This window comes from Notothenia coriiceps, unplaced genomic scaffold (genome assembly GCF_000735185.1).
Source record: "Notothenia coriiceps isolate Sejong01 unplaced genomic scaffold, NC01 NC01_scaffold00006020, whole genome shotgun sequence".
Classification (NCBI taxonomy): Eukaryota; Metazoa; Chordata; class Actinopteri; order Perciformes; family Nototheniidae; genus Notothenia; species Notothenia coriiceps.
The window spans coordinates 85990-95739 of record NW_011338721.1 but is presented as its reverse complement, the minus strand read 5'-3'; the positions used below and the strand labels follow the sequence as shown (position 1 = coordinate 95739).

At 40.0% G+C, this 9750-nt stretch overlaps 2 protein-coding genes across 3 annotated transcripts; both read left to right on the top strand.

Moving 5' to 3' along the window:
* The first annotated feature begins 6 nt into the window (after positions 1-6).
* On the top strand, positions 7-3316 carry LOC104943386 (betaine--homocysteine S-methyltransferase 1-like). Its single transcript, XM_010768768.1, has 7 exons — positions 7-98; positions 421-533; positions 614-805; positions 904-1051; positions 1147-1329; positions 2563-2791; positions 2993-3316. The coding sequence occupies exons 1-7, from the start codon at positions 23-25 to the stop codon at positions 3096-3098; spliced, it is 1047 nt and encodes a 348-aa protein (XP_010767070.1). The 5' UTR covers positions 7-22; the 3' UTR covers positions 3099-3316.
* Positions 3317-3738: 422 nt separating this feature from the next.
* On the top strand, positions 3739-8491 carry LOC104943387 (betaine--homocysteine S-methyltransferase 1-like). 2 transcript variants are annotated; one of them, XM_010768769.1, is made up of 8 exons: positions 3739-3898; positions 4936-5068; positions 5365-5477; positions 5558-5749; positions 6607-6754; positions 6848-7030; positions 7807-8035; positions 8121-8491. In XM_010768769.1, exons 1-8 carry the CDS (start codon positions 3881-3883, stop codon positions 8203-8205), a joined length of 1101 nt encoding a protein of 366 aa, XP_010767071.1. In that variant the 5' UTR covers positions 3739-3880; the 3' UTR covers positions 8206-8491. The 2 variants fall into 2 exon arrangements, with proteins under 2 accessions (XP_010767071.1, XP_010767072.1); XM_010768770.1 differs by lacking the exon at positions 5558-5749 and having other exon boundaries at positions 3756-3898.
* Positions 8492-9750: the final 1259 nt, after the last annotated feature.

Genomic DNA, 9750 nt, shown 5'->3' with positions numbered 1-9750 from the left:
TGTAGGAGATGGAGGTTATGTGATGCAGCTGGAGCGCCGTGGGTACGTGAAGGCTGGGCACTGGACACCTGAAGCTGCTGTTGAGCATCCTGAAGCAGGTACATACAGCATGTGTTACCTACCCAGGTGGACAATGTATTCCAGTCCCAAAAGTACTAGTACTACTAATACCACAGTGAATAAATACTCTGCCACTGTAACTAAAGTTATCCCATTTTGTAGAGTACAACATTTGCCTCTAGATTGAAGTGGAGAAGATGTATAATGTAGCAGGAAATGTAAAGTACAAGAACCACAAAATTGTATTTAAAATCCATTTTTCTACAACTTTATCTCCCCATTATGTCTTAAGAACTTTTTTATTTGCATATGATGTCTTTGTGTTTTAAATTAAAGCATATTTCTTTGTCTCTCTGTCCGTGCGGCAGCTGCACAGGGAGTTCCTGAGAGCAGGAGCCAACGTGATCCAGACCTTTACCTTCTACTGCAGCGAGGATAAACTGGAGATCAGTGGCAATGTCAAGGGCATCACGGTCAGTACAAAACCTTTTATATCAGACAACAATGAAACCGATATCAATCTGATGGTCCGACTTGCTCTCGTCTGATCCAGGGGGCCCAGATCAACGAGGCAGCCTGTGACATGGCCCGGGAGGTAGCCAATGAGGGGGATGCGTTGGTCGCTGGATCTGTGTCTAAGACTCCCTGCTATCTGAAGAGTCACAGTGAGCCTGAGGTCAAGGCCATCTTTAAGAAACAGATGGATGACTTTGTGAAGAAGAACATTGATTTCTTAATAGTGGAGGTCTGAGCAGCCCCTGTACAACAGACGGTAACGTGTATGAATACAGTGTTTCTTTTCCTGCTCATTGTTTGATAATTGTATGCACATTCCTCCTGTAGTTTGTCGATCATGTGGAGGAGGCGGTGTGGGCAGTGGAGGTGCTGAAGACCAGCGGTAAACCAGTGGGTGCAACACTGTGCATCTCGCCTCACGGAGACCTGGACGGAGTCCCACCTGGAGAGTGTGCTGTCAGGCTGGTCAAAGCAGGTACACTGACCCTCTGGGATGTGGCACTTCAAGATGATAAGTCTTAACACGTTACAGCCCCACCATCTCAATTTGTTTTATGTGTTGACGTGCAGGAGCGGACATTGTCGGGATAAATTGCCACTTGGATCCTCTGACGTGCGTCCGTACGGTGAAGTTGATGAAAGCAGGATTAGACAAAGCTGGACTGAAAGCTCATCTCATGATCCAGCCGCTGGGCTTCCACACACCTGAGTGCAACCTGGGGGGATACACCAGCCTTCCTGAGTACCCCTTTGGTCAGCATTATTATATAATCCTTTTGAGCAGAACAAAAAGAAAACACTCATTCAATAACATTCCATTATTTTACATTAATTTAGTGATGTAATCTATATGTTGTTTTGCACTATACAACAAACTACAAATGTGTTTAAGGAGATCAAAACAGTATGCAATTGTAAAAAAAAGGAGTATGGTGACGATCACTTAAATCTTTCATCCTCTTAAAATATATTAATTTTAAAGACTTTGTGGCCTAAAGCTGTTTTAAAAGTCAGTTGATGACAGCTTCTGTCAGAAACTCATTTTGCTGACGCTGCACAAATGCAGTCAGGCCATCACAGGTGACCAAACAAAACGTTGCCCTGATTACATTTACTGATTTCTTTAGGTTTATTTTTGGAAACATGAACACATGTTTTTGGAAACATGAACACATGTTCAAAACTTAACAAAACATATAACATCTACACGTATTTAGACATTTTCAAGGGAAAGATTAAATGTTATACCTTTAAATACATAATTTACTGCCTAAAAAGACAATCTATACCAATTTGACCAAACCTCTGGAATTAAATAACTCAACCATGAGTGAAGCAAACTGTAAGCAGAGTAATTGGAAACCAAAAGAAGCTGCAGGAGACCGACTTCATGTCTCACCCTTGAAGATATGGGAGCTTGGCCAAGGAGAAAGAGCATGAGAAAAACAGCTGGATAACAGAGATATAGTGTCCACCAGCATCTACCCTAAAGGTCTGGCTTTTCCAGGGTTTTTATATTGCACTAAATGTACTATATCTACCAGATACAGCCATCTTCTGACAGTCTACACAGGTGGCATGAGGACATTGAACCATCAGTAAGTGTTCCTACTGGCACGGACAAGCCAGCAGTATCATCTCTGCTGAATTAAAGCAAAGGGCACCTTAATGTCATCCAATAAGGTCTAAATGCTCTCATAGTATGTTGTTAAGGTGTATGTCTGCTCTCCCTTTTGGACCCTCTGTAACTCACATCTAACAGCTGTTCTCAGTGGGCCACTCTGTTGTGTCTCATAACTTAATGGGAGGAAACTAGAAATCCTACTGTGTGGTGCTTGAAAAGGAAATAAATCAATTATTCCTAATCCCCATGCACTAACGTAGGGTGAGTGTAGAGTGTACAATTTGTGTTAGCTTATTGAACTCCCTGTATACGAAATGTCAAGATCATTATAACAAAATGGTGACATTTTACTCTTCCCTCAGCAATGGAGACCAGAGCAATGACCCGCTGGGACATACATAAATACGCGAGGGAGGCTTACAATGCTGGAATTCGTTATATTGGTGGCTGCTGTGGATTTGAGGCCTACCACATCAGAGCTATAGCAGAAGAGTTGGCCGCAGAGAGAGGATTCCTGCCTCCAGCCTCAGAGAAGCACGGACTGTGGGGAGCTGCTCTGGAGATGCACACTAAACCCTGGGTCAGAGCCAAGTAAGACTGAACAGAAACACAGCTACTGCCTTACAATCAAGCTGCTTCATGTATGTTAAACACAAGGTTTAAAGCAGTGTTTTTTACACATAATTGCTTATGACAGCTGTAGGCAAAATACCAGAGGACATATGCATGCGCATGTTTCTGCTCTGCAAAGGTTTGGATTACAAACATCTAATCTAACAACATTTTTCTTAGGGCTCATCGAGAGTACTGGGAGAACCTGCTCCCTGCTTCTGGACGCCCCTATTGCCCCTCCATGGGCCCGCCAGGTGATGACTATGAAAAACAGCTGGAATCTTAAATACCAACATAATCATTTTTATACGTCAAGAAGGTTTCTTTATTCGTCATAATTCTGTTCAGATTAACCACTTGTTTCATATTAAGAATTTGAATCAACCACATCGTTTAACCATTTACACAGTTCACTCTTTCCAAAGTGGTCAATAAACATGTTTTTCTTACTGATTATTGTTGTAATTTTCTGCAAAGAAATCTAATAAAAACAAAACAAAAATCTCTTTCTCAATCCGTTTTTGTGACACAGAAAAAAATGCTACATAGGCTGTTTGATATTCTATAAGCAAATATATATCAGGTTTATAGTTTATGGGTCCAGCTTACATTACAAAGTATAATGCATTATCCAATTATAATAACTGACCTTTTCTGGAGCAAAACATTCATTATATTGTTCATTAAAAGGTGTTTATGCTTCATCTGTCAATCATTTAATTTGTATATTGCTGTTCTTCTTATTCAACTTAGATAATGGAATTTTTAAGAGTGTACAGTATTTTTTTTTTTTAGATTGATATTCGACTTTTTATGTAGTTTCATTTTGATGACATTTGACCAGACAGTGGGGGGCGTGCTGATTGTCTAGAAGCAAAAGGGGCGGGCCGCTGAGGGATTTTTAAGGTGTGTGATAGCCTCCAGCATCTGACAGTCAGCCACAGCAGGCCTCCACTTACTGATCCACTGGTTTACACTTTCTATCCGGTGTGTGAAGTCCCGACTCATATCAAAGGACCTTGGTCTTATCATTTTTTCAAAGTGCTGCAAGCCAGGAAATTGTTTACTATGGGGAGCAAGAGAAAGGTAAGTAAAATAAACATAAAAACTTCTCTCGCTCCGATTTATTTAGAGAAGTTGGGTAATAACTTGATATCCAACCCGTGTTCGAGGGTGCAATGTGTCGCTCAAAACACCCGATCAAAAAAGTATTTATTCCTGGGAGCAGTTCCCTGCAGAGGTGGGAGAAGTAGCCTACTCAGATCATGTACTTAAGTAAAAGTAGAAGTACCAGAGTGTATGAATACTCTGTTACAAGTAAAAGTCCTGCATTTAAAATGTTATTCAAGTAAAAGTACATCATTATTAGCATCAAACTAAAAGTACCAAAAGTAAAAGTACTTTTTATGCTGATTGGCCCATTTCAGAATAATATGTTATTATATGTTTTGGATTTTGGATTTTAATTATAGTTATTGATGCAGTAAGGTGTTATCAAAGCTGGCAAAGGTGCAGCTAGTTTTAAATAATTTGTAAACTGCACGGTAGCTTTTGAATTTACTCTCTGTGTAACTATTTAAGTGTTGATTATATATATAGTCTGCAAAGTAACTAAAGATGTTCAATTAATGCACTGTAGTAAAAGAACACTATTTACTATTTAGCAAACATTTAAAAAGTAAGTAAAGTATTAACATTGTACTCAAGTACAGTACTTGAGTAAATGTACTTAGTTGTTACTGATTTACTGTAATGCAAAGGGTTAGCATATTTCTAAAATAGACTACTGCATTGAGGATGTTTATCAATGTTTCTAATAATGGATATTTGAATTATTATGGAAAAGCTCAATTTCAGTGAGCTGGAACATAATGTCTGTACATTTGAGTGAGAGAGAAAAGCAGGGCAGCACATTTTGTACATATAACATTCAGATCATATTTACAAAGACACACCTTGTTTGAAGTATTTTTACCAAACCCCTTAGAAATGTGTTATGCGTATTCTGCATTCCTATTTAGGATTGAGGCAGTCTGTATAGATTTTGTAAAAGTAGCCTGTGTGTGTGTGTGTGTGTGCGTGCGTGCGTGCGTGCGCGCGCGCGCGTGTGTGTGTACATTCAGGGTATCTTGGAGCGCCTGGATGCTGGCGAGGTGGTTGTAGGAGACGGAGGTTATGTGATGCAGCTGGAGCGCCGTGGATACGTGAAGGCTGGACACTGGACACCTGAAGCTGCTGTAGAACATCCTGAAGCAGGTAGGCACGTGATCACTGCATAAATAAGGTGCACAAATCCGAGCCTCACTACCAAAAAACGTTCTGATTGAATGGCTCTTTACATAACAAAAGCCAAAAAATAAGCAAATAATGTTTGTAATTTAAATAACGAGTGGTAACGAGTGGTCCCCACATGGGCAATTAACAAACTATCAAAACCTATTGGCACGCAGTGTATTGCTGGTGTGTCCAAGGAAGTGCAATGTTAAGTGTGAAGTTGTTGAAGCTGCAAGTACAAATACTCATGATAATATTTAGTTTTGTTTCTCTGTCAGTGCGGCAGCTGCACAGGGAGTTCCTGAGAGCAGGAGCCAACGTGATCCAGACCTTTACCTTCTACTGCAGCGAGGATAAACTGGAGATCAGTGGCAATGTCAAGGGCATCACGGTCAGTACAAAACCTTTTATATCAGACAACAATGAAACCTAGATCAATCTGATCGTCCGACTTGCTCTCGTCTGATTCAGGGGGCCCAGATCAACGAGGCAGCCTGTGACATGGCCCGGGAGGTAGCCAATGAGGGGGCTGCGTTGGTCGCTGGGGGTGTTTCCCAAACTCCCTGCTATGTGAAGAGTCACAGTGAGCCTGAGGTCAAGGCCATCTTTAAGAAGCAGATGGATAATTTCATGAAGAAGGACATTGATTTCTTTATTGCAGAGGTATGCGGAATAACTGTAGTTATTAACAAGGGAATTAGCTGTGTGTATTGCTTACAACAGGGGTCTCAAACTCAAGGCCCGAGGGCCAAATCCGGCCCACGACTTCATTTTATGTGGCCCCGCAAGAGCTTGCAAAGAATATAATACGTTTATTATACGGTTACATGCCACTTTACAGAAGCAGGTTGCCCATAAACTACATGTCCCACAATTCATCTCGTTTTGTGACATTCTTACTGAAGAGACTTGCAATTATTTGCTTCTGCTTTCAGATGTAGTTCATTTCTAAGTTATTATCCTATCCGATGATAATCCAATTCAGAGGCAATAATGTAATATAATACATCATTTTATATATATATTTATATAGTTACAACCGGCCCTTTGAGTGCAACGTTTATGAGAATGTGGCCCGCGATGAAATTGAGTTTGACACCCCTGGCTTACAATAATCATATTTCTTAAATCTCAACAATGAAAAGGTGGGTGTGTCACATCTAAAAAAACTAACGTTTACAGGTGCTGAGTTAAACCCAGGATTCAGACGAAAAATCCGTATTATAGCTCCCAGGAATTTTATTTTTCGAAGTTTCTTCATCCAGGCAGTCATATCCCCATCACAGGCTAAGCTTGTTGCTCAAGAAGATCTCTGTTAGATCGAAAATGTGTACATTTTGAAGATCTTTTGTCTGATTCTTATCTCAACAATGACTAAAATGACTGCCATTATAGAGACATCAACTAAACCAAAGTAAATATTCTAGGTTTTTTTCGTTGTACATCCTTGTTAAACATCTGCTTCACAAGCTTCTTTCTTGAATCAAAGATTTATTTATTGCATGCGTATTTTTCTCCAGTTTTTTGAACATGTGGAAGAGGCGGTGTGGGCAGTGGAGGTGCTGAAAACCAGCGGCAAAACCATAGGTGCAACACTGTGCATCTCGCCTCACGGAGACATGGACGCAGTCCCACCTGGAGAGTGTGCTGTCAGGCTGGTCAAAGCAGGTACACTGACCCTCTGGGATGTGGCACTTACAGAGGACAAGTCTGACACGTTACAGCTCCCCCATCTTATCTTTTTGATGTGTTGCCGTGCAGGAGCGGACATTGTCGGGATAAATTGCCACTTGGATCCTCTGACGTGCATCCGTACGGTGAAGTTGATGAAAGCAGGATTAGACAAAGCTGGACTGAAAGCTCATCTCATGATCCAGCCGCTGGGCTTCCACACACCTGAGTGCAACCTGGGGGGATACGTCTCCCTGCCTGAGTTCCCCTTTGGTCAGCATTTTTCTTTTGTGTAGGATAAGAAAATAACATAGGTTAGAAAAGTTATTGTTGATCAAATAGAAATAATTGTTTTAAGCATAAACATGTAAGGTATGTGAGTGTAAAGCTCATGCTGTGTGCTACCTTTGGAATTCTTAATATATGCGGTTTGATTGGCCCCTTGTAGACCCCAACACACACACACACACACACACACACACACACACACACACACACACACACACACACACACACACACACACACACACACACACACACACACACACACACACACACACACACACACACACACACACACACACACACACACACACACACACTCAACAACACAGACTATGACACCACTGTTGTAAAATACCACCAATGTGCAATTATATAAAAAAACGAAACAAATAAAGCCTTGACACATATGTGCAATATGTTCCTATATTACTATTACTACTGGCTGCTACTTAGTTAGTTATTCAGTTAGTCCATCCATTACTATAATAAGAATCTTTATGTAACTATGTGCAATAATAATTTGGCTGCTGTAATATACCACACTTCATTCTACAATGTTACACTTATTTTATTTTATAAATACTCCTGCTACTTACTTATCTACCTGATTTTTTATGTTACATACTCTGTGCATGCCTTTTATTTAATAGTGTTCTATTTTTTTTTTGTTTCCCCTTTGTGGGAGGGATAAAGTAATTCTGATTCTGAGAGCATCAATATAACCAAATGCCTGGGCTAATATACATATTTGACTCTCCTCTCAGCACTGGAGACCAGAGCAATGACCCGCTGGGATATGCAGAAATACGCCAGAGAGGCTTACAATGCTGGAATTCGTTATATTGGTGGCTGCTGTGGATTTGAGGCCTACCACATCAGAGCTATAGCGGAAGAGTTGGCCGCAGAGAGAGGATTCCTGCCTCCAGCCTCGGAGAAGCACGGACTGTGGGGAGCTGCTCTGGAGATGCACACTAAGCCCTGGGTCAGAGCCAGGTAAGGCTGAACACAACAGTTGAGGCTCTTTTCAAGTCAAACGTCACTGATTTACAACCAACTAATCTACCAAAATGTATCCTAGGGCTCGACGGGAGTACTGGGAAAACCTTTTGCCTGCTTCTGGACGTCCAAAATGCCCCTCCATGGCCACACCAGCTGATGAATAAGAGGGAAGATCACCAATAGCTCAAACTTAACAACACAATCGCCTGTCTTTATTGTGCAAAATCATGAATGGTAGAATTTGTCTCTGCTGTCTTCTGATCAGATGTGTAAAAATCTGTCTGCTGTTTGCTATGAATGAAAATATTAACACCTTATATATATTGCCTTCATAAGTTGTAAAATATCCTCACAAGTTTGTCCTATTTGTTGTTAGAATGCTGAAATGTGCTATACAATTGTTCATGTTTAATAAAAAAAAATGTTTTTATCATTTTCATTTTAATCAAAGTAATAACATATGCTTTTTCTGTTTGTGATTACCGGCCTCACTAAGGGCAATGCAGACACATTTTAACATTTAGGAAAGCAAAGGGCAAAGTCTTCCTCTCCTGCTGTGCCTCACACATGAATCATTTCACGTGGTAATCATTATGAGCTGTCATTGTAACAGTGAATCAGGGTGAAAGTAAGTGTGGCGGCTCAATCCCCAGTTACGTTTGAGTCGCCGAGAGGCTAAACTTGGCTATAAACTGTGACGCGTTTTCGAAAAGAAAGTCCATAGTGAAGCAAGATAGTTTTAGGATATTTAATAAACAAAATCATAAAAACGATGGACAAAACGGTCAATAGAAAAAATGACAGCACAAGCTCACCCTCTGTCATCCATACTCGACATCAAACAGGTGACTTATATAACCAAACCGCATGTGACAATTACCGGAAGTGCTCAACAAATAAATAAAAGTGACGTAAACAAATAATAATAATACAAATAATGAACTTGGGCTAAGTAGCGTTATGGCACCTACAGTCAGGTTATGTCAGGAGACAGACACCGGCCTCATGAATCTGGGTTAAAAGTCAGGTCAGGTGAGGAGATAGTCACATTACTTTTATTCAGATTTTGCCATAGAAATGTAATAAAAGTTAATATAATAGTTATGATTACGTTAACATTTTGAAATGGTGCCACAACATGTTGTAGCCCTCATTTGTTCCTTCCTTTTTTTTTTGTGATCATATTTTTATTGAGATTAATGCACAACATGTACAACCAAAAGCACAAAAAAAATTTTTTAATTAAATTAACTAAAAGTAAACAAGAAAAATAAAATTAGACAACAGCAATTACTTAAAAAATGTACAAAATGCAGAATAATTAGTCATTTGTTCCTTCCTCCATTTCACAACCCCTCCTCTCCAGGCTTGATGAAAGGTTGTCTAACCTGTTAAACATTTACAAATTATGTAAAAGCAAAGAAGTGCAGGTTGATCGCGGAAAACCAACTGTGTTTATAACACCAAGACTCTCTTATGGGCTTCAGTTTTCTGTTTTGTGGATCAAATATTTTTGACCATAACTTCTGTTAATTCTGAAAACCTGCGTCCAGTCTGAGTTTGATACTAGTTTCAACTTGTTCATGACAATCCATACATACAGTAGTATTTTGTAGACAAATTGTAGTTTGATGATTATGTATTCATTCAGAGCTTTGTCTTTGTAATTGTAATGACATACTGTGGATCACTCTATACTTACCAACAAA

What these genes read in the sequence shown, in the direction of transcription:
- LOC104943386 (XM_010768768.1), top strand. Translation starts at nt 23, where the DNA reads ATGCAGCTGGAGCGCCGTGGGTACGTGAAGGCTGGGCACTGGACACCT. An exon ending in GCAATGTCAAGGGCATCACG is followed by an intron (nt 534 to 613) that starts GTCAGTACAAAA and finishes CGTCTGATCCAG; the next exon opens with GGGGCCCAGATCAACGAGGC. An exon ending in TGTCAGGCTGGTCAAAGCAG is followed by an intron (nt 1,052 to 1,146) that starts GTACACTGACCC and finishes GTTGACGTGCAG; the next exon opens with GAGCGGACATTGTCGGGATA.
- LOC104943387 (XM_010768769.1), top strand. An exon ending in TGTCAGGCTGGTCAAAGCAG is followed by an intron (nt 6,755 to 6,847) that starts GTACACTGACCC and finishes GTTGCCGTGCAG; the next exon opens with GAGCGGACATTGTCGGGATA. An exon ending in AAGCCCTGGGTCAGAGCCAG is followed by an intron (nt 8,036 to 8,120) that starts GTAAGGCTGAAC and finishes AATGTATCCTAG; the next exon opens with GGCTCGACGGGAGTACTGGG.